General features: G+C 43.8%; 2 protein-coding genes across 2 annotated transcripts in view; one reads left to right on the top strand and one right to left on the bottom strand.

Moving 5' to 3' along the window:
* The window catches only part of myot (myotilin), a 29,808-nt gene extending 13,548 nt beyond the window's left edge, over positions 1 to 16,260 (top strand). Inside the window, exons 9-18 of the mRNA XM_063499892.1 lie at positions 4,723 to 4,942; positions 5,065 to 6,026; positions 7,366 to 7,516; positions 7,677 to 7,778; positions 8,376 to 8,413; positions 9,574 to 9,712; positions 9,827 to 10,034; positions 10,141 to 10,306; positions 10,427 to 10,560; positions 13,838 to 16,260. Of these exons, the coding sequence (XP_063355962.1) occupies positions 4,723 to 4,942; positions 5,065 to 6,026; positions 7,366 to 7,516; positions 7,677 to 7,778; positions 8,376 to 8,413; positions 9,574 to 9,712; positions 9,827 to 10,034; positions 10,141 to 10,306; positions 10,427 to 10,560; positions 13,838 to 13,980 (2,263 nt within the window). The 3' untranslated portion in view covers positions 13,981 to 16,260. The remainder of the gene's footprint in view (positions 1 to 4,722; positions 4,943 to 5,064; positions 6,027 to 7,365; positions 7,517 to 7,676; positions 7,779 to 8,375; positions 8,414 to 9,573; positions 9,713 to 9,826; positions 10,035 to 10,140; positions 10,307 to 10,426; positions 10,561 to 13,837) is intronic.
* A 97-nt stretch (positions 16,261 to 16,357) lies between these two features.
* On the bottom strand, positions 16,358 to 22,080 carry hdac3 (histone deacetylase 3). Its single transcript, XM_063499904.1, has 15 exons — positions 21,898 to 22,080; positions 21,102 to 21,184; positions 20,801 to 20,943; positions 20,456 to 20,537; positions 19,712 to 19,768; positions 19,567 to 19,622; positions 19,348 to 19,481; positions 18,628 to 18,708; positions 18,457 to 18,530; positions 18,304 to 18,368; positions 18,093 to 18,182; positions 17,939 to 17,997; positions 17,608 to 17,687; positions 17,353 to 17,510; positions 16,358 to 17,271 (listed from the first exon to the last, which is right to left on the bottom strand). The coding sequence occupies exons 1-15, from the start codon at positions 21,950 to 21,952 to the stop codon at positions 17,202 to 17,204; spliced, it is 1,287 nt and encodes a 428-aa protein (XP_063355974.1). The 5' UTR covers positions 21,953 to 22,080; the 3' UTR covers positions 16,358 to 17,201.
* Between the last annotated feature and the right edge of the window lie 1,128 nt (positions 22,081 to 23,208).

Raw genomic sequence — 23,208 nt, 5'->3', positions numbered from 1 at the left:
CTCTTGGGTAATATTGCACGGTCTGGGAGGGAACAGAATAACATAGGTAATCGTCTCGTATGACTCTACATCCCTGTTTTCTATAAAAATACCCTTTTTTTATTTACGAAATTTAGTTTGTTTTGTACTGTATGGTATTGGATATTTCCTTTACGCATTTGTAGTTCTACTTTTATCCAGATGAGGCCGCTGTTGTATTATTGCATTATCTCTCTCACCTGACACCGTACAGTCGAAACTCCATACTTCTAAGAACAAGCCAGAAGTATGTTTGATAATTGATCAGAAAACAATTTCTACTTTCGGGGGAAAAATATTTAAATTCACGCAGTAAATAGAAATAACGTGTGTGTGTACTACATGTAACGATGCTGAGCTTTCGGAAAAACTAAACCAATCTGCTAGACGTGCGCGGTCACGTCACTCCGCGTGCTGCTCGTGAGCGCGCGGTGTCACCTGTTGCAGTCCTGCCTCGCGCTTCTTCTCCTCAGTGGAGTTTCGGGGGTCGCGCTCTTCCCGCTTCATTGAGTCCTCTGTCAGGTTTAAGGACAGTGGTGTCGAAACGTTTACCGAGGTAAGAAAGCCCCGCATGTGTCTGCACCGGTAACTGCAATACGCGTGTTTTTACTACCTGCTGGTAACTTTGGCTGTTTGGACTCCAGCTCGTTTAACTCCGTGCTGTCGCCGCTTTTTAATCTTCCAACAGGATAATTTTCCTTCCTTGTTTATATCGTGGAAACCTGATATGCTATGTCCCCCTTAAAAGGTCAAACTATGTTTAGAGCGCTTGGAAAGTGAACTTTGGTCTATTTAGGGGGTCGGTGTCATTTGGTTGGAGCCGTTTGACCCAGGCTGTGGGGTAGACGTCATAACTGAAATTAAGCCAATTAAGACATTTACGACACCGTCAAGTGCGAAACGGTCATTCATCGCTTTTCTGGAGTTCCTTTCAGGCTCTCCTTTCTGTGTATACCATAAATATGTGGCTTTATTTTGCTGTTTAGCTGTGTTTGGTGAGCACAGTCCCCGCTCGGGCCAAGTGGTACCTCAGAATGGGCTATGAGCTCATCAGTACAGTGGTAACTCTGCCCTTCCAGCCACCGGCGGTCAAACAAGATGCTCCGTTTTTCAATGATTTCTCCAGCTGCTGATCATCTGGTTTTGCACTACACCGATATTTGTGGGCATGTACATTTTTTGGCATAAATATATATATATATATATATATATATATCTGTGTGTGTGTGTGTGTGTGTGTGTGTGTGTGTGTGTGTGTGTGAATTCCATCCAAAAGAAGACTTCTCCATTCTGATGTGTTACAATGATGGGTTTAAGCAGAACCACAATGGATCATGAACCACAAATAAATTCTCAGTAAAATAAATATAATATATAAGTTTAGTAATAGGCTGCAGATTAAAATAACATCACTTCACTGATGCTGTTCAGTAAGTTGTTTTTTAGTGTGTTTCTTTGATTGTCCTCATTCTTCGGTTCACATTCAGCTAGAGCGAGTGTTTGACGGTGTGAAGTATGTTTGGCTGTCCAGTCTATATGAGCGTTCAGAGCTATGATCTCATCTGTAATGTGAAGAGCAGACATGGCGTTGGTGTCCTTCAGAAACCCCCCCCCCTCTCCCCGGTCTTCCTCTGTGTTACACACAACAACAGTTGTTCAGAAACTGTTGGCAGCAGTCTGGCAATTAAGGTCAAGTTGAGGTTCTTTGGCCGCCAAATGATCAATTATTTGATCAGGAAGAGGAAATTATCTGAGGCTCGCGAGGCATCTGTTGGTTTTTCCTACAGTAAAAATAACAGCCCAGATAAATGATGGTGCAGTGTGCTTATTATGGCCGGGTAAAGAGCACTTTAAAATCTGAAAATGAATGGGTTTGTTTTCTTTGAGACACTTTGTGTGACCCAGCTGGCACATCTAGGAGTGACTTTGTTTTCCATTTTCTTCCTTTTTTCTTTTATTGATTAAGTACCCACAACCACTCACCCCCACCCCAAGTTCCATGGCTGTTACCAAGATATAAAGGGAAATGATAGAATCAAAGAATAGATTCATATTATATCGTTACTGTGTTGCAGTCAGTGATGTTCCATGCAAGTCTTTTTGTGTGCGTGTGTGTGTGCGTGTTAAACGGGTTGGGTCACCAGTAAAGTGTCTGCACCTGCCAGCCGATGTCCGAATACCAAGATTAATATAGCTTTGCCCACTTAATCACACAAACACACACACTTTCACAGGATTAGATCACAGACACACACGGGCACATACATCATGTATTCAGACAGTAGCATTTAAAGCACACACAAAAAAAATCCCACGCATGGATCAACACATTGAATGCACTGTCATTAATTAACTGAGCCTCTGGCAGGTTAATATCCACTTACACAAAGCAGGAGCGTTTAACCAGTAGGCCTGAGCAGGGTCTGTTTTTTCAGGCCTTCCTCATATTTCACCAAGCTTGTAGGTATATGACACTATTTGTGTGGATATGAGGAATTAACCAATCAGATCTGAGAAAAATTAATCAGAATCAGCTGATTTCTTTGTACAGTGAAGGATATTTAACAAAACCATGCAATGCAGTACATGGGCGTTTGCTGAAAAGCATTAGCTTTTGTTTTTTTTCCCAGAAAATTTCAGCTGTGTATAAAAGTGTGCAGGGGGACAGTCGGTGCTGAAAAACACATATAATCTCTGTTAAAAGCTGCAAAGAAATCATCTTTATGCCCGAGTCATAATCTAAAGACTGGATCATGACTTTGTTCAACACTTTCTTTTTATGACAGAGTTATGACTATTTCAGTTCTTCTGAGGCAGATGGAATACTCATGAATGTAGTTCACAATGTTTATTATGAAGTTTATTATAGAAGTTGTTTGTTTTTTGCAGCAGTAAGCTACAGTGTTGCACATTTAAGGCCTGACAGCTCCTGACGCTGCTTTTTTTACATGACCGGATTTCATAGACATGTTACATGGACGATAGACACACTAAAGCTTTTACATCAGTCTATACTTAAAATTCTGTTTAACTGTATGTGCATTAAACTGAGAAAGGTTAAACAGAGCGACGGAAACAAACCCATAAGTGTGCTGAGCAGAGATGATGGCAAACTGGCAATTTAAAGTGTTACACTCTTCAGCCAGTGTGCGCTATTTACTGATCTGCTGGTGTTTGCATTTATAACTGCCAATAAATGGAAATGGGAAGAAATGGGAGAAGCAACCTTCAACTGTGTTATGAGTTTGTTCATCAGAAGGCACTTTGTAAGAGTTTGTAATGAGACAAACAACCAGCTGATCTGAGCAGAGCGCGAAAGAGTAACTACACATAACAAATGTCTGATTGGTCTGTATCAGATTTTTAAATCCCCAAATATCAGTACTTGTCTTAAAAATCCTGGATCAGTCAGACTCTACTTTCAAGAAGCAGAAAGTCCACACAGATGCATCCGTGTCTGTTAAAACATGCCAAATATTCCCAAACTGTAGTTATTTTGGTTCTTATAGATTGAAACTCATGCTGTCAGAATTTTGAAACCCCCTCAGATAACACAGTACTGTCCAAAGCTATCAACCGACCTCTTGGGTAGAAGGAACATCACTGATCTTTAAATCCTCAATCCAATCATGCTAACCTAAAACGCAACCATTAAATGACTGGAATGTGCATATTCAGAGTTATCTGCTAATATTTACACATCACAGATATAATACCAAGAACATTTCTCCTGCTTAGCATGTCTACCAAAGATCATTGACACACTAAGTTTTCACCTGTAAAAAGTCCTGATCGCATTAATCTAGGGCCCATTTCTTTAACAAAAAGTAAAATAAAGCCATCCAGCTCTTTTTGTTTGTTTGTTTTCATCAGACTCCAAGCTTGACCATTCTCCAAAGACAGTTTTATATCCTCATTACAAACTCTTTTGCAAACCTAATCCTAAAAATAGGCCAGAGGGTACACACACCTCCACTTACAGAACACTTTACACTCGTCTTTTGTGCTTACACCGCTAAGTCTAACATGCTTCAGAATCTCCCAATAAGCATCTATCAGACGGCGTTAATTCAGATCCAAGGTTTTAGACTCTGGGTCAGCTGATGCTGGCTGGTCATCTTGTGCCCCCAGGAGAAGTGCAGAACAAGTGTGTGGATGCAAGGAAGTGTGTGAGAGCGCGTAAAGAGAGGGAGACTGCTATTGTCATTACTGCTCCTGCGTAGCCCAGACTTCGTGGTAGCCATGGGAACAACATTCTTTCCTAGTAGAAAAATAGAGGTCGAGCCAGGCTCGATATTACAGGAGGAAAACCAGCGAGTGGGCTGAAATGGGAGTAGATATCTGTTACTTTCATTAAACAGCCTCACTTGTACAGTTTCAGTTATTTTGATACATACTGTAATCTTTTATTTATTGATTTTTTTAAAGAATACAAATACACTTTTTATCATATGGATCGCACACATGAGTATTTCACTCACTACTTCAAAGACATCCCTCCCACCTCAAATGACTGTATAGCTGTGGTAAACTTGTGTATCCCGTAAAATGTGTACAACACCAGACTCCACATTTTGGAGCCAGAAGTTGGTAAACGAAGAACGTGGACACATCGGGGGTTATTGAGAGAAAAATCCTTTAACTTTCAGGGACTTGTAGTAATATATTTTAAATCTAAAGCTAACACTCTTGTCTTTATGGCAGTTTCCCTGAGCCTCAGCTGGCCAACCAGTACTCTGAAGAAATCTTTGGGCGGAGCGAGGACGAGATCGCCCTGAGCTCAGAGGGCCAGAGATCCCCAGAGGTTACCGCCCAAACTTGTACGTCTAGCCCAACCCCACCACCCTCACCCTCACCACCGGCAGAAGTCAAGGAGAAAGCCCAGGCGCCCAAGCTGTTCACCCCAAGCAAACTCAGTTTCACAGTAAGAGTATTTCTGTTGTCAAATGTAAAAAGCTCAGAATTTTTTATTTAATCATTGCACTGAGATGTTGTATGATCCAGTCTTATTCCATGGTGTAAATTTGGTTTTCCTCTTCCTTCCAGTCCTCCCAGTCAGGAGGCAACAGCATGAACCTGTCCGACCTGCCTACGTTCACTCCCAGCACGTTCCCTCCCAGCGCCTTCAACTATGAGCGACCGAGGCATTTTATTCAGTCTCAGCCGGCCTTCCAGGCACCCAGCTACGACAGCGTGCTGAAGGAAGCCCAGGAAAACCAAAACAACTCCCAGCAGAACCTCAGCAGTGCCCAGAAAAGTCCAAATGTCCTGGAGACACAGAGTCAAACTAAAGCCATGTCCACACAAAGTCAGTCATTTTCTCAGTCCGCGTCAAAGTCCTTGTCAGAGACCCAGTCACAGTTTCAGTCACTGAGCCTCAGTCAGAACCAATACCAGTCCGCCGCACCGCCACAGATCCACATCCAGGCCAACGGAACAGCCAAGAGTTCTCCGTCTTCATCCAGCCTCAGCTCCCCTGTCTCCACCCCGGCTTCCTCTGCTGCACCTGCTCTTTCCTCCGCCGGCCCTATGCTCAGTCACTCTCCCACCTCCTTCTCATCTTTCCCATCCTCATCTCTCCCCCGCACCACCATGCGCTCCACCATCACCCTCACCCCTAGCGTCCCCAGTGCTACTGGCCTTGGCAGCGCCACCTTACCTGCTAACCAGGACAGCATGTCAGCCTCTGCTGCTTACCTCTGCTCAGTGTTACCCTCCCAGTCCTCCTCCAAACTGTCTCCTAACACCAACCGTCCCCTCTCCTCCACCTCCCCCTCCCGCTCCCCACTCGCACCCTCGAGCCCTCTCCTCCCTATGAGAACCTCCTCTTCTTCATCTGCTCTCCCTCAACAACCTCCGCCAGTGTCTCCTTCCCTCCCACGCTCCCCTCTCTCTTCTTCCTCCTCACCCTCCTGTGTCCCACAGCAGCCTTTCACTCCCAGCACCCAGAACAGTGTACAGCCTGCTGTGGTCTCCTTACCTGCCAGCTATAAGGGGACGCCAAGCACGTGAGTTGCTCGATACCTCAGTTTACAATTTGGCATGCACATTATTACAGTCAAGTACAAATTCAGTTTCTGATATATTGACAGTGAAAATAAACCAAAACACAGAAAAACTATAACCTCCAAACTGATGATAAAATGTAAACATTTCTGTCAGAAAGTTTAAACAAAAACTTCATGAAGAAAGAATTTATCCCAGGCTCTGTTGGGTTTTGCTAGCTATACCGGTCGATCTACGTTCCTGTGGGTAGTGACCGAAAGAACGAGATCGCGCATACATGCTATGGGCTTCCTCTGAAGGGTGGCTGGCCTCTCCCTTAGTGATAGGGTTAGAAGTTCAGCCATCCAGGAGGGGTTCAGAGTAGAGCCGCTGCTCCTCCACATCGAAAGGAGCCAGTTGAGGTGGTTCGGGCATCTGACGAGGATGCCTCCTGAGTGCCTCCTGGGGGAGGTGTTCTGGGCATGTCCCAGTGGGAGGGGGCCCTGGGCAGACCCAGGACACGCTGGAGAGATTATATCTCTCGGCTGGCCTGGGAACGCTTTGGTGTTCCCCCGGATAAGCTGGAGGAGGTGGCTGGGGAGAGGGAGGTCTGGGCTTCTCTGCTTAGGCTGCTGCCCCTGCAACCCGGCCCCAGACAAGCGGAAGAAGATGGATGGATGGATGAATAGCTGTACCTAATAGATGGCTGCCTGAGTGTACACACTTTGAAGAACCTGACATCTGTTCAGAGTTTAGAATAACTTTTAACCAGCCATGGAGCTTTGACAGGACTCTGTGCAGTCCTGAAAATCAGTTAAAGGAGATTCTACTTATTTCCATCTCCATGTTTTTAAATATTGAACTCAAAGTAATCTTTATTTTATAATAGGCACTCAGTCCAACCATTGTCTTAAAGCTATTTAGCTCTCTTTCTCCCCGAACTATAATCCAGCTTTCCTGTTATTGGCTGTCTGTACAAATAAAAGATTTTACTAACAGGAGGCTGGAGCTGCTCACGGCCCGAGCTGTGTGCATAAGACGACCATAAGAATATCCGCCCTTACACGACGTGAAGATTTAAGAAAAAAAAAACAGCAGTCTGAAGCCTAAGCTTTTAGCTCACAGTATGTGGAACTTTGGTCATTTTTAGTATGAGCATCCACCAGTACTTTATTATTGTAATATTTATTGTAGTAAGTACGCATTGGAGTCCTCAGAATCTGTGGCATATAATCCTTTCAGTGCACACATTTGTACTTTCTTTTATATATAAGAAAAAAGAAATGTGTAAATAAAGTAGTGCACAGGAAGTAAGGAGAAAGGTTCAGTTCTCACTGTCCCTCCTTCCTTTCTACTTCACAGCCTTCCCAAACCCATACTGAAGAAGGCCATAGCTCCTCGACCGTCCTCCGCCCGCTCCACAGATGAAGACATTCAAGGTTCCAAAGACGCTTTGATTCAGGATCTGGAAAAGAAGCTTCGCTCAAAGGAAGCCAGGAGGAGAAACAGCCAGGTGTGCCCCCCTCCTCCACCACCACACACACACACCATGTCTGTTTGAAGAGAATGCAGTGCAGTAGTTTACCAGAAATATCAGTGACACATTCTCTGTGTGTTGGTTAAAAATGATGTAATCAATTAAAACTTACCAACATGAAGCTTCATTTTTACAGAAGCTGTCTTACGAGGAGCGCATGGCTCGTAGGCTGTTGGGTCCAGACAACACTACCTACATGTTTGACCAAGACAATCTTTCAGACTCACAACTCTACCAGGTACAGCTTTGACTTTCTCCGTTATTATGAAAAAAATTCCAATCTCAAGAGAGCGTTTCAGAGTGCGCTGCAGGGCTGACGTTCATGCTGGCCCTGTTCCAAAACCCATTAGCTTTCATTTAGCCGTTAAGTGAAGACCTCGCATTAATACAGTCATTTGGGTTTGAATAGCAGAGCAGGGAGCCAGTTTCCCTCTCAGGGCCTCCTGATGGGCTCCCAAGCTCGAAGATGAGAAAGCGCAGCAGTATAATCAGCAGCCACAGCGAGCGGCTTCACACTGCCATTTTGACCACGTCACTGTGTGTGTGCGCGCGCACGTGGGATTGTTCTGTCAAAAAGCCTGTTGCTCACAGGGCTTTGCAGCATCTAATTTCTCTCACACACACACATCATCCTCTCAAGCCAGCGAGGTTGTCAGCAGCTTTTTCTAGCTTGTTTCTGGGAATGAACCTCTCAGTCGTGACAACAGCACCATTGTGTCAGCACACACACACACACACACAGTTGCTGTCATTCCTGTTGACCTGTATGAGCTAGTTTTCAAAGCTGAAACCTACAGTGTGATTGTATCAGTTTATCTCAGTCTTTCTGTTACAGCCAGATTCACCAGAAGGAAGACACACGGGTGGACTATGGTAAATACAACTTCTACACTTGCACAGAATGATTGACCCAGGTTTCATTTAATGTTTATCCAGCATCTGTGCACTTGTGCACTTCATCTGCAGGCTAAAAAAACGAAATGGCAATTATTTATAAGTAGATTTGATATTTTTTAATCTGTCTGCTTGCTGCAGGTAGCACTGCTAGAACAGCGAAGGCTGGCAGGTTGTAGTAATAGCTAAGCTAGCAGTACAAGGAGCTTGTGTTTGAGCTTGTTTTAAAATGACTGAAGCTGTAACTTTTTAAACATGCCTCTGGTGCTGGGAGCAGCTGAAAATACAGCTTTATTTAGGCTTAATCTTGTTCAACAGCAGATTTGGTGCAAGATTTTTTGCCCCCCTAGGTTTGAAGGCAATGTAGCTAATGCTTGTTATAGTTGGCAGTTATCTTTCACTTTACCTGAGCTCACTGTCTGCATTTACACCTCTCTGCGGCTGCTGTAGGTGTGTAACATCACTGTGTCTTTATCACTGTTGTTATTAACCTGCTGGAAAGAAACACTGGCTGCCCAAGCTAAATTTCTATTACTTCTGTTTAAATCTTATAGTTTTCCACAAAGACCTGCTCCTTCTTTAATAATATCATATGCTTCCCTAGAGGTGATGCATTTAGGCTGCACAGTGAAGGATGATGGGGCATCAAGGGTTCAGTTTAGACAGTTTAGAGTAATTCCTGACTGTGCCTGGCTCAAACAGTAGCGGACCATTCAACCTGTTCAGCATCCTTTTTTTGTCTTAGTTTATTTTTTTGAATTGGCTAAAAATGACTTTATATCTGCAGAGTCTGTGCTGCATCAAATGCAAATGTATACCATCCCATTCTAATAGCAGATCACTGAAGCAAGAGAAAATTGAAAACAAAGCTGTGAGATTATACACTTTACCTCAATTAAAGCCTCAATTTAAAACAAAAGCCAAGCAATTAATCGTTGTGCAACCCAACCCCAGCTGCCTGCTGGTAAGGATTAGAAGAGGCTCAAGTTCTTCATAGCATATTTGTGATGTCAGTGGACAGAAAAGGAAAAGCAGTCGGTGTTAATGCATTTGCTTGCGTGCGTCTGTGTGTGGTCACTAGTGGCCTGTAAAGTTCAGTCATTGAAAGTGAGGTTATAAATAAGTAATGTCCTCTGCAGGGGGAGGCACCACTCGCGCACAGATGAGAGGGGTAACGAAGGATCGGCTATCCAGGAGAAATGTTACGCACCTCGCTTCCTGCAGGTCCCCCCAGACCTCACGGTGGAGGAGGGGCGCTTCTGTAGGATTGACTTCAAGGTGGCTCTCTTAAGACTGAAGACTTCATATAAACTTTACCAGAACCCTAACAAAATTAGGTTCAATAAGCTATTTTTCACTAGTGATGAATCATGAAAAATGTGTTAATTTCAGGTGGGAGGCCTCCCAACACCCGATGTCTCCTGGTATCTGGACGGTAAAGCCATTCGTCCAGATGACTACCATAAGATGCTGGTGTGTGAGAAAGGGATGCACTCATTCATCATAGAGATTGTGACGGTGCATCATGCTGGTGTGTACGAGTGTGTGGCCAGGAACCGAGCCGGGGAGAGCAGATTTACCATGAGGCTCAATGTAATAGGTAAATATTAGCATACTGTGCTCTTCGTTATGGCGACTGATTTAACAATACCGCCTTTCACCGTGGGAGAGGACCTAATCACATGTATCCTCGTTCGTCTCTGCAGCTCAGGAAGCGCTCCGTCCTCCTACCTTTGTCCAGAAGATGGTGAACTCCAGAGCTCTAGAGGGCGACACGATCAGGTTAGAGTGCAAAGTGGATGCTTCCCCTCCACCGCAGCTTTTCTGGAAGAAGGATAAAGACATGCTGCGCATTGACCCCAACAGAATGAGGTGCGTCAGCTAAAGTTCAGACTCCACTGTTCAGGTGATGATACCTGGCATCGACTCTGTGATTGTGACACTTTGGCCCGTATGTGTAACTTTGCAGTCTCTCTCACTGTTTCACTGCAGTCTGTACCAGGACGGGTCAGGCCGCCAGTGCTTGTTGATAGAGAGGGTGATGAAGTCAGATGCTGGCTGGTACACTCTGTCTGCCATTAACGAAGCTGGCATGTCCACATGCAACGCCAGGCTGGATGTAGGAAGTAAGTGTGTTCATTTTTATATGCAAATAAGCTCTGAGAGGCCGCCTCAGCTATCTGCTGCGTGAGATACGACACGCTGCTCGTTACCATAGAAGCCCAGGCTGTAAAATCAAACACCAGATGGAAAACGCTGTGTGCCCGGTGTCTCCATGAATCCCGCTCTGTCTCTGGGAGCTCATCAAACAAATGGCGCGTTATGTGATCGAGCGGAAACTCGATGAACGCACGAGGCTCCGAGCTGCCGAGGAATACGGTATAATCGCCTAGCGATAACTGTGAGGCAAATACAACACGGCTATTAGGTTTCTGCTTTCTCACATAACACCATCTGCTCCGTGGAGAGGTCCTCCATGCACAGCAAACATGAAAGTGAGTTTAAAGCACTTTGTCTGAACCACAGCTCAGAAACGGGGGCTCATCAGGAGGTTTTTAGAAGTGAAGACTATGGCGTTATTTTTGTGCCACTATTCTGAGCGCACATAAAAAAAATTTGCAGGTGCAAGTGTTGCATTTTGAGGAGAAATTTATTTTGAGCGATGAAAAGCTAAATTTGAGTGAACAAAATTCATTGCTGCGTGCAAAAAATGTATTTCAGTGTTTGCTATTATCCACACACACACACACACAATAGCAGCCCCTCTCGCTCAGTTTTTGCATTTGCGCTTGCTCGCAATGTGTTGCTCGCGCTCTCAACATTTCTGCTCGTGCGCGCTCAACTCTTTCTGTACACCGTTATATTTGTGCCACAAAACCAGCCAATCACAGACTTGGATGCAAAAAAAATCTGAATGGCTGTTTTGGTCTCCAATCAGCTCGAAATGACGAAATGCAATATCCCAGAATGCATTTCGTCCAAAACTCAAATGAGGCAGTGGCAGAGGAACACAGAGTGGCGGAGTTTGAAATATTACTCTTTCTGGGTCACAAAATAAACTTTTAAGATATTTTCATGCGAGAATGGTGCTGTGTAAACTTCAAATATCTGCTCGATTTATCGAGACATCACATATTTCCATAAGTGCTCTAATGTTCTATCGGATTGTCACAATAGAGTAATGTTTTGGCCACCGAGGTGGTAAGTCGGTCATGTGACTGAATAGTGTGGATTGCGCTGGGTTAGGATGTTACTCAGTGATGACAGAGTTCAGTGTGTGAAAAAGCAGTTGAAAAGCACAGCGTTCACCAAGTCAGGTCTGGATATGTCTCCTAACTCTTTCCATGTTTATTCATCTTAATTAAAATGAAAAACGTTTGAGGGTGCAGAGTTTAATCCAAACGTTTTTAATCTGACACCTTAGTCAGTTGATAACATTTCAGGCTTAGACCAGAAGAGTAGAGGTTATCTGATCTTAACTTTAAAGGCCTTTATGCTTAATCATTTTTAAATTGTTCATGTTTGGGGTTTTTTTTACATCACAGCCTAGTGTTGAAAATATTTTTTAAAAGGAGGGAATAGTAATAGATACCATAGTTGTGTCTTCATACAGTGCATTATTACAAGAACTTTACTAAAACAGTATCAGTTAGGGCTCAGCAGCAGGGAAGGCTGATGGTGAACTGAAAGGAATGCTAAATGCACTTTAGCTTAACCTCCTAAGACTCGAACTCTTTCGTGGCATGCATTTTTAATTTCTCTTTGCTATTTGGGCTGATTGGGACCTCCATCCATCCATCTTCTTCCGCTTTATCCGGGGGCCGGGTCGCGGGGGCAGCAGCCTAAGCAGAGAAGCCCAGACCTCCCTCTCCCCGCCCACCTCCTCTAGCTTATCCGGGGGAACACCAAGGCGTTCCCAGGCCAGCCGAGAGATATAATCTCTCCAGCGTGTCCTGGGTCTGCTCCGGGGCCTCCTCCCGCTGGGACATGCCTGGAACACCTCACCCAGGAGGCGCCCAGGAGGCATCCTTGTCAGATGCCCGAACCACCTCAGCTGGCTCCTTTCGATGTGGAGGAGCAGCGGCTCTACTCTGAGCCCCTCCCGAATGGCCGAACTTCTCACCCTATCTCTAAGGGAGAGGCCAGCCACCCTTTGGAGGAAGCTCATTTCTGCCGCTTGTATCCACGATCTCGTTCTTTCGGTCACTACCCACAGCTCGTGGCCATAGGTGAGGGTAGGGACGTAGATCGACCGGTAAATTGAGAGCTTCGCTTTTACACTCAGCTCTCTCTTCACCACGACGGACCGGTGCAGCGTCCGCATCACTGCAGCCGCAGCACCAACCCGTCTGTCGATCTCCGGCTCCCTTCTCCCATCACTCATGAACAAGACCCCGAGATACTTGATCTCCTCCACTTGGGGCAGGGTCTCATCCCTGACCCGGAGTGGGCACTCCACCCTTTTCCGGCTGAGAACAATGGCCTCAGATTTGGAGGTGCTGATCCTCATTCCCGCTGCTTCACACTCGGCTGTGAATTGTTCCAGTGCGAGCTGGAGGCCATCACCCGATGAAGCCAACAGAACCACATCATCCGCGAAAAGCAGAGATGATTGGGACCTGATTAATGTAAAAACAAAGAATTACGTGGGGGGGGTTTGTTGTTGTTGTTACCTGATTTTTTTTTTTTTTTTTCCTCAGAAAAATTAGATCCACATATGACATTTGCTTTAAATTGAAACCGTGGCAGTAAAACGTCCTCGTAAGTGGATATCAGGCCCTTCTAGAGCAAACTTTAGTATTTTGGTCTTGACAACCCAAAATGTGATGTCCACCTATGTGGACGCCAGGTCCTAGAAGGTTAATAACGACATATATCAGTGAAGTTTAGCTGAACTAATTCTGCACCAGACAAGAGTCTGCAGCCTCGTCATTGAAGAGTAAAACGTTTGCTTTGAAAATATAAAAAGGTAAATTACATTAAGTGGTGAATTACTATGTTTACTAAAGATGTTTTGGTTTTTTTTTTTAATTATCAAATTTTAATGGTGACATTGCCTTCATTATTGTATGTGGATATGATGAGTTGGTGTTGTGGGTTTGTCTCATTCAGGCTTGTGGAGGTGAACACTGTGCATCCACTGTTCCTGCATATATGTGCTGGTCACATATCTGGCTCTGAGCTATGCTGTGCTGTGGCATGCAGGGTAGAAGAGTTATTTTCAGACACCTGGCATGAGAGGAATTTTTTCCCTGAGTGTTAGTAAGATTTGATGCTGCTCTCGGGGACAGGAAAGGTGTTGCTCTGCTTTCTTTAAAAACTTGATTTATTTAAACTTTGATTTATAATCAATCTGAAAACCCAAAACAATATATTAACCCATCGTCTCTCCGCCCCTACCAGCCCGCACAACTCCGGCCATGAAGACTGCTCCTGCTGGCTCCAAGACTCTGAAGCTGCTGTCCTCTCTGAGCCACGTCCCTGCTCTGTCAGTGGAGAGCCCCGCCCAGCACACGGCGCCGTTGTACGAGAGCGAAGAGCTGTAGACCCACACGCTCCCGCCCTCCACTAACCACCATGTCAGAACTGTAAAGAGAGGAGCCTCTGACTGTCGCGTCAGGGCCGAAACATGAGTGCAGACTAATAATCATCGCAGCGCGCACAACTCACAGTAGTAACACATTCACTAAGTTTCATGCAACAGCAAAGCACATCTGCCATCTTTACAACACTTGGGTAAAATGATTATGATGCAGCATTGGAGACTTTTTACTTTGAGAAAACTGGGAGAGTTTAGGACTTGTTCTCGTCCATGTGCTGCTGTTTGTCACACTGTTTCTGCCCGTCTGTCTGTCTGTCTGCTTTTTTTCTCTCCGTCTCTTCATGTGCCCGTCCTGGCTGCTCTCAGCAGAATGTGGCTCCTCGGTCATGGATGTATTAATAGAGCTGGGTATGTTGTGGCACAGGCTGCCCTGCTGTCAGGTTTGGTCCCAGTGGGCAGCCACATTACTGCAACACAATCTCCTCCAGTCCAGAAACCATTTTCAAAACGCACATTTCAAGCAATGATGACAGGACACAGGCCATATGTTACTATGTACTGAATATTTAAAAGGTTCTTTAACATTTGCACATTTTAAGTTTTTTCCCATGTCTTATTGTAAAATCTGTGATTGGAGCAGGCCGAGTCAGACAAACTGGGTGCTGCTGCACGGAGGAGGACAAACATCCTCTGCACAGCAGTGCATGTGTTGCAGTGCACCCGTCAGATAAACTCCTCTATGGTAGAGAGTAAAAAACAGAACCAAGTCTTCCCACAATCCCACACTGTCTCTACATATCACACTCACTCCACTTTAATCCTGACAGCTGTCTGCTTATCACTCTGTCCATCCATCCATGTTCTTAACCACTTATCCAACTTGGGGTTGCGGGGGGGCTGGAACCTATCCCAGCCGTCACAGGAACAGACAATAAAAAAAAAAGATGGACGTAGCCACTGTGACGTCGCTAATTAGCGAAGTCCCCTCTGAAGCCTCGAGCCGTTTCCGTCTTTGGTGTTTTGAAACAGGATGTGGTAGGGGAGGGGCGACTCGGACTGTGAAACTGAGAACACCACATGCTTGTGATTGGCGCGTCATTAGCCAATGAGAATATCCTGGACATTCCTCCTTTCTGGCTCTAATAATAACCGTAATTCCATTATTCAGTGTAACCTGAAACTAATCACTGAGTCATCAGGAAAGTGTTTATAGAGGTCACACAAGAAGAAAGCCTAGGGCTATTTTCCCCCATAGCTTCTATACAATCAAGTCTTTTTGTAACCACCGTTGCCCCCTGCTGTCCATTTAACAACAATGCAGCTTCAAAGCAAAGCGTTGGCTCCACTTTTTAGACCTGCTTAAAGTTACGTCCATCTTTTCTGTGCTGTCACAGGGTGAGAGGTGGGGACGCCGTGGACAGGTTGCCAGTGAGGAGAAAGAGTTCTGTACTCGTGAATTACTGCTAAGGATCATTTTGTGTGTCCTTGAATTAACGCTGCCTGTGGTGTGTCTGTAACGCTTTTTAAATGATCAGATTCTCTGCTGTTGTATGAATTTAATCGGGTTGAAATGTTCTGATACAGTTTATGTGACTGAAGCTATTTATCAGTGTTGAGACTTTGTTTAGCAGCAAAAGGCTGCAAACATGAACAGGCTGCCATCCTGATACCTGAACCCAAAACGTGCTCTGAACTTTAAACGTTTACACTTGGTCACATCTGCAGTGCAGATACGTTTGAACTCCAGACAGAAAATGTTTTTTCCTGTTAAGCGTACAGGCGGGTATCAGCATGTCAGCCTCAGTCTCTCTTTTGGTGACTTTATCCAAATGGATTCATCAGATATGCTTAATTTGCGTGCTTACATTGAAACTGCTTGCTGTTACCAGCCTGGAGCTCACGTCACAAAAACCAAGATAGAAACGTGTATTCTGTGGCCATGAAAATCTGGCGTTGACCCCTGTGTGGCCACAGCCTCGCTGTGACGGTTGTTTGCCGAGGTCTGGATAAACTACATTTTCTGCCTTAAGTGTAGTCCCAGGTGTTACAATACGTAGTGGGACTAACTTTACACCAGTGACCTGTACTGGTCTAATCCACTGGTCTAGCTAGTTGATCTTCAGTTGGTCACTAAGACATGCGGCTCAAATGGGGTTAAACTTTTATAAAGCACAGGACTAAGTTATAATTCAGAGATTTTAAACTGCAGTGTGTACTCTCCTGTACTGTTTGTTGTGAGAAGAACTTCTACATATCACTGGATGAATGAGGAATAAAGTCTACACGACCTTGACTTTGCCTCCTGCATTTTTCTTTTTTTGATCGGCTTCAGTTCAATGTCATGATGTCGCCCTCTGGTGGCAGCAGAGGAAACGTACAGATAATGTGACACACACACAGGTGAGTCAGTTTATTAAAAACAAGTTGAAGACGATATCAAAATTCACAGAAAAGCTGTTTATGACTAAAAGAGGGCAAAGTGTTTCTACTGTGGCTGCCAAGACCACAGACAGAACTGTTCATCTGCGAAAGCATGATCAGACAATCTACAGGCTTCATCAGCACAGTCATCCCCAGTTTTGTACAGAACAGCAATGGGCACCAGAAGAAACTGGAGCATGGGCAGTTCTTGGATCAGCTTCTGTTCGGTGGCCTTGCATACAGAGGTTGCCAGATCAGTGTGAGTTGAAATAGTGCCCTGCTCTGTGCTAGTGCTGGACTTCTCAGAGCTGTAAGGCACATGAATAATGAGTATTGAGATTGTGTCTTTGAAAACTTCAGCAACCATCTGAGCAGGCCTGTGTGTGACTAATGCCACCGAGCAGGCACTCCCACGTTTGTTTCTTGTCATGCCTTTTCCTTCCCACCTGGTGCTAACTTGGTGTTGCAGTTTTTTCGCCTAACGCGCCCAATGCGCTCTGCCCTCCAACCAGCTCCTCTCAACTCCTGCGGGCTGACTGGTGAATCTAAATCGTAGGCTGTGTGCAGCAGAAGTCTTTCAGAAGCCAAACATTTCATTAAGATAACTTGAAGATCACGAGCAGAAAAAAAATGAAAGAAACAAAACATCTGGAGCACAAACAAGAAAAAGAGCAGCACGTCTGATATATGTCACGTTTCTGTGTGTATACAAAGACCAGAATGCACAGGAGTCTGTTCTCAGAGTCTTTCGAGTCCTTCCAGAAATGCTTTCCTTGTTTCACCGCAGGGGATTTGAAAATACCGTCAAATTTCTACGTCGCTCTCTTTGTCGTTGTCGTGGTCACCATCGTAGAACTCGTTTGCTGCCTCCGGCCTGTGGGAGTCACATCATGAACAGTGAGATCGTGCACACCAATCTTTTATAAATACACGCGTGTTGCTGACTCGTGCTGACCTGGTGTAGTTCTCCTCAGCTCCCCTCTCATCGGGGTCGGGCTCGTCGTTGCGCTCGTAGCTCAGCATGTCGGACGGGACGTCGTGGATCTGAACGCTGGGCGCGTGGTTCAGCATTTTCAAGTTCTCAAACACCGTCTGACGGATTTGCTCCAAATACTGCACACACATGAACACAGCGAGAGGGTCGGCCGACTGCATGTCAGGATCTCTGCTGTGCACTTTACACTAATGAAAAGAGGAATGATGGTTTTACCTGTCGGGAGTTCTGGTTTTCTATCCTGGTGCTGACATCAGGGTGCAACGTGAAGTCTGGAGCAAAGTACTCAAAATACTCTGCAGATGAACCAAATCAGACAAACAGGATGTTCCAAGTATTTCTGTTCACTTTCCTTCTTGTTTCACCCACAGTCCTCTGTAGTGTCACGTGTAGCGACTCTAAGAGTAACTACTAACTGGCTTTTAATTTGTTGTTTATGCATAAATCATTTTTCAGGCTCATTGTGACATCCTGGACAACAAGAACACGCACAAAAACAATCCAACAAAGATATTAAAATCTCACTGAAACATGAAACATAGCTCACCGCTGTAAGGCAGCTCATCACTGATGGATTCATCCAACAACAGAGACGTCTCATAGGTCCTACAACACAGCACAGATTACTATTATTATTATCATCATCAGCCCATCATCATCATCTTAAAGCTGTATTCATGGAAAGTGCGCATCAGACTGACCAACAGCGAGCCACGTTCCTCACTGTGTATCCTCCTCCTCCCAGAACCAGCAGAGGGATCTTAAAGCTCTTCACAAACTCCACACACTCACTGAAAGCCCCACACACACACACACACACACACACAGAGATTATGTTGCAACTATCCGTGCTCATGTGCCGGCTGTTTCAAAATATTTGAGTTCAGCTGGAAAAAACTGTTTATGTCTCACCCGTGTCCTCGGATACTGAGGTTGAAGCAGCCCAGCCTGTCACAGCCCAGCGAGTCCGCTCCACACTGCAGACAGACACACACCAGGTGAGGCAATCGCACACACACACCGATTAAATCATACAGAAGCAAATGATAGGAGCTACTGACTGACCTGCAGGACGATGCAGGTCGGCTGGTAATAATCCACCACCTGTTTAATAACAGGCTGGAACAGCTGCCTGTAGCCTGAAAACAAAACAAAACATGCAAACATGTTGGTCGAATCTCATGTGATAGTCACAGAACAATAAGAAAGTGTGATCTCATGTGTCGTTGCACTCACTCTGGTCATCGATGCCGTCTCTGAGAGGAACATTGAGGCAGTAGTACCGGCCGCTCTCTGCCCCGACCTCGTACATGTCACCTACAGGAAGCAGAGCGAAGAACTGATGATGAACTTCTGTTTTTGCTGGACTTTTAATTCCATTCAATGTTTCCACAGTCAGAAAAACAAACACTACTTTAGAGTCTTATTTAAAAAGAAAATAAATAGCACTGCTAAACAGCTGAATCAGTGACAAAGGGCAGCCCAGACAGAGTCCAAGACAAACTTAATGGGGACCAAACGGCTCATAATAACAGGGTCAGATACACCCTGAGCCCAAGCACAAACCTATCAAAGATTATATTCTCTCAAAGACAACAGGAGAGGACATAATGGACACAAGAAGCTTGTTTTATATACATAAATGGTCCTATTTTATATATATATATATATATATATATATATATATATATATATATGCGCTTTTCAGTGATATCTAACAGTTTTATGACTGTAGAGGAAATTTCTGTAAGTGTCTGCTACGGATAGAAACCTGCCTGGAATACACTTATTATTTATCTGCTGATACAGCTGACAGAGGACTACTTCAATATTTCTATGTCTTTAAATTAGCCTTTTGGGGCTGAATATGCACGCAAGTAAAATAATAATAATAAATGATATAAACACCACTATGTGGACAGCAAAGATTTGTTAGATAATTAAAGCTGCATTTACCTGTCCCCGGGAAAAAGTAGTTCCCATATTTGTGAAAGGACACGGTCATGACTCGGTCTGTGAGGTAAAAGGCTTCCTGGACGCCATCGCCATGGTGAATGTCTATGTCAATGTAAAGAACCCTGGGGTGGTACCTTGAACAAGCACAGAGCAGGAGACTTATGTCACAAACAGACACGGTAAAGATTCGAGGAGAGTTACTCCAGAGTGCCGTCTTACTTGAGGAGCTCCAGTATACTGATGACGATGTCATTGACATAGCAAAACCCAGAGGCCTACACCAACACAAGAACCAAAAGAGACATTTAACTCAAATGAGCTGAACAGAGAAGACACACATCAATACATGTGGCTTTGTTCTAACCTCAAACTTTTTGGCATGATGCAAACCTCCGGCCCAGTTTATAGCAATGTCACAGATCTGGAAAATAAAGCAGAGTCAGCATCAGTTAGAGCTCACAACTTTAACTGACCACGAAGCAGAAGACTATGACAGTTTCAAAGGATGGAAAGCAAAACAACCAATCAGAAATGTCTTTGATGAATAACGATTTTAGTTTTTAAACACAAACTAAAATATTCTCACAAAACTCCTCAAAGGCAGTGCTTCTCCTATCCTCCCTTTAAGATCACTTTTTTCTGATTAGCTGCCCTTTACAAACAGAAAGGGGGTGTCCAAATTCATGGGCTGCATCCTCCTGAGGACCCAGCCTTCACGGTCTACGTGAGGATGCAGCCCATGAATTTGGACACGACCAAAGACTGAACAGCAGGTCTACTGCTGCTGGGAGAAAGAGAGAGAGAGAGAGAGAGAGAGAGAGAGAGAGAGAGAGAGAGAGAGAGAGAGAGAGAGATACTTTCCCTCCTGCAAACATGAAGAGAGGCCTTTCTTCTTCTTTCTTACTTCAGCTAGAGAGCCTTGGTCACATAGAACAATGAATGACTCAACCTACTCCTCAAGGATATCACATAAATGAGTGTCTCTGTCAACACTTTAAGTTGTAATTCAAAATGAAACCAACAGATGCCACCCTAGGCTACCTCAGTCTTGTTTTGTTTTTTCTCTGTAGCACCAAAACCATCAGCTGGGTTTATGTGTGCGTGTTACCTTGTGGTTGAGCTGTGTAGCCCCTTGTAAGGATGCTCCCGTGTATCTTGAGCAGAACTCAAACAGTCCTGGAAACACAGGACTAAAACACACAGACATGAAATATTTAGGTTATGGGTTTGTCAGCAATGATGATCAGAGAGGCTTTTATACTGAAACATTTACAATCCTGACAGATGAGATGTAAGAAAAGGAAGTTAGCTGCTTGAAAAATACAGTCCTTAGTTCCTATGGAAGCAGTAAAGGTGTACTTAGTTTTTCACAGGTCTTGTGAAAACTTCAATAAATCATTCAGATTCTTTTTCTCGATAAAAACGTATTTAATGAGAAAGAGATAACACTCACCAGTCATCTCCCACATTAAACGCGTTGAGACTCTTTGTGAAGCCCTGCATGTTATTGGGGCTGACCTTCTGCAGGAAGTCAATGTAGTCTTCAGAGTGGAAGCGACACATGTCATGCTGAGACGCTTTGTAGGGCTTAAACACCTGGTGGGAATAAGAACATTTGATAGAGTGCAGCATGATCTTGTTGTTTCTAATAAAAACCAAACAAACAAACACAAGACTTATCAAATGTTATTTCAGTGTGAAAAGCATCAACAGGTGTGAACACGTGACAGTATCTGTCACTACTGCTCGCTCACCATCATTTTCTTGTAAAGTCCATAGTGCAACACCAGACTGTGAGTGAGAGACAACCGGTGAGGCTTCATCGGGTGGCCAGCACCTAACAGAAACACACAGTTCATGCATTACAGGGCTTATATCTGCATTTCACAGACATTAATCAGGTCAAAATGGTTTCAAAAAAAAAAAAAAAAGAATTAAGTGTATACATTATGGCTAATCACCTAAAAGAGAAACACGGTTGAAATTGGTACAATTTATGACGAAAGAGATTTGGCACACTGAAACAGAGCCATCCATGCGCTGTTACAAAAGCGAAAATACTTGAGGTAATTCGCAAAAAAATAAGCACAGTAAGTATATCCTGTGAACATGCGTATTGCAGCACTAAAGAATTTGTACAGTGTATCATTTCACCGTAAAAGCAGCATAAGCGTAGACAGACATATTACTTTATTTATTTATTGTTACTGTTACACAACCGCCACGTTATCCATTCAGGACACCGTAGGAAGCACCGAGACATCCTAATAAAAGCTTTAACAGGCAAATACTGAACACAGGGCTACAATACGCGTCAATAACGTTATATCTTAAGGTTAAAGGAGCAAGCAAAGCCCAACTGTAATATATAAACAAATCAAGTTAAATATTAAAGTGTAGCAGTGACGCAAAACTAAATATTAAAAAGAAAGAAAGAAAAGAACTGAGACAATAAGAATAAAACACAGTCTCGTACACATTAGCATGTAGCTAGCTTTCCTTAGCATCAGCTCCCTGAGTAGGCCGGTTCACTATGATAATTAAACTTACCGTAGTGGAAATTGCCCACGTCTGGGTCGTAAAAGTAAGATGTTCTATTGTTCATTCTGAAAGCAATGCCTCCCGACTTTCAACGAAAAACTGTTGTCGTCTTTGCAGCTACAAAACCCGCATTTTTCTTTCAATTAGCAGATAGCCGCCATAGTAAACACCAAGGCGTCTGCGTCATCACACGGAGACAGCAGCGACGGAGAGGGGAGGGGCCACGGAGCCGGAATGAAAAACAACAAAACAGCCACGACAGATGGAGAAAAAGCTGCAGTATTTTTCATTACATGAAGGCAAAGAAGTACAATTAAAAAAGAGTGGAAAGATACCTTGAGCAATGTGCTTAAGTTATACAGTACATATAATATACAGTTTACTTTAATAAACTCATCCACACATAATTAAAACTTATATTTTTTACATATCAGTGCATAATACAAATCCCCTGGTCAGGTCTTAAAATTAGGAAAATAAAATCTCAGACTGAACAGTATAACACGGCATATGATATACACTGTGTTATATATATATATATATATATATATATATATATATATATATATATATATATATTTTTTTTTTTTTTTTTTTTTTAAATAGAAAATACAGAAGCAGTGTGTGAGAAGGCAATGCACTCTTAATGTTTCAACTGTGATTGAGAGAGTAAGTAGCAGCCAGGTAATCGAACACACTTGATTAGTGTGAGTGTAAAAAGTTTTAGCAGTTGGCTAAAAGGGCATTTAAAAACAATTTGAAGTGCATTATTCTTCAGTGAGAAACACTGTAGAATAATCCGGTCTGTTTTAGATCCCTCAGGCAGACGTGTGTAACTACCACACACAGAAAGCTCCGGGACTGGATAACATCCCAGGTCGTGTTCTCAAAGCATGCCTTCACGAACTGGCAGATGTCTTCACAGAAATCTTCAACCTGTAGTGCCCTCATGCTTTAAGAGGACCACCATCATACCTGTCCCAAAGAATCTGAGCTGCCTTAATCCCCCAGTAGCATTCATCTCCATCGTTATGAAGTGCTTTGAGCATATAGTTCATATCACATCTTTGCTGCCTGCTACGACTTCCTAAGGATTTTTTTTCCTTCCTGTTTACCTGTACAAATCCTATGTATACCCAATGTTACACAAACCTGAGAAAAAGAAAAGAAAACAAAGCTTATCCTAACCATTTGCAAACCAATTTTAGATCAGTTTTAAGCCTCTTTTATATGTATGTCTATGCAATTATTTTTTTCTTTGCTCCCCAATAGCCACAACTTGGGGAAACATTTTAATAAATCTGATTTGACACTGTTAGA

This window comes from Pelmatolapia mariae, linkage group LG2 (genome assembly GCF_036321145.2).
Source record: "Pelmatolapia mariae isolate MD_Pm_ZW linkage group LG2, Pm_UMD_F_2, whole genome shotgun sequence".
Lineage (NCBI taxonomy): Eukaryota > Metazoa > Chordata > Actinopteri > Cichliformes > Cichlidae > Pelmatolapia > Pelmatolapia mariae.
This window is presented reverse-complemented; position numbering and strand designations above follow the sequence as displayed.

Excerpts from the sequence above, each read along its gene's own strand:
- hdac3 (XM_063499904.1), bottom strand. The coding sequence starts at position 21,952 with ATGAACAATAGAACATCTTACTTTTACGACCCAGACGTGGGCAATTTC. Across the intron at positions 19,482-19,566 it reads AGTATACTGGAGCTCCTCAA|GTACCACCCCAGGGTTCTTT; the intron begins GTAAGACGGCAC and ends TGCTTGTTCAAG. Across the intron at positions 17,998-18,092 it reads AGGAACGTGGCTCGCTGTTG|GACCTATGAGACGTCTCTGT; the intron begins GTCAGTCTGATG and ends GCTGTGTTGTAG.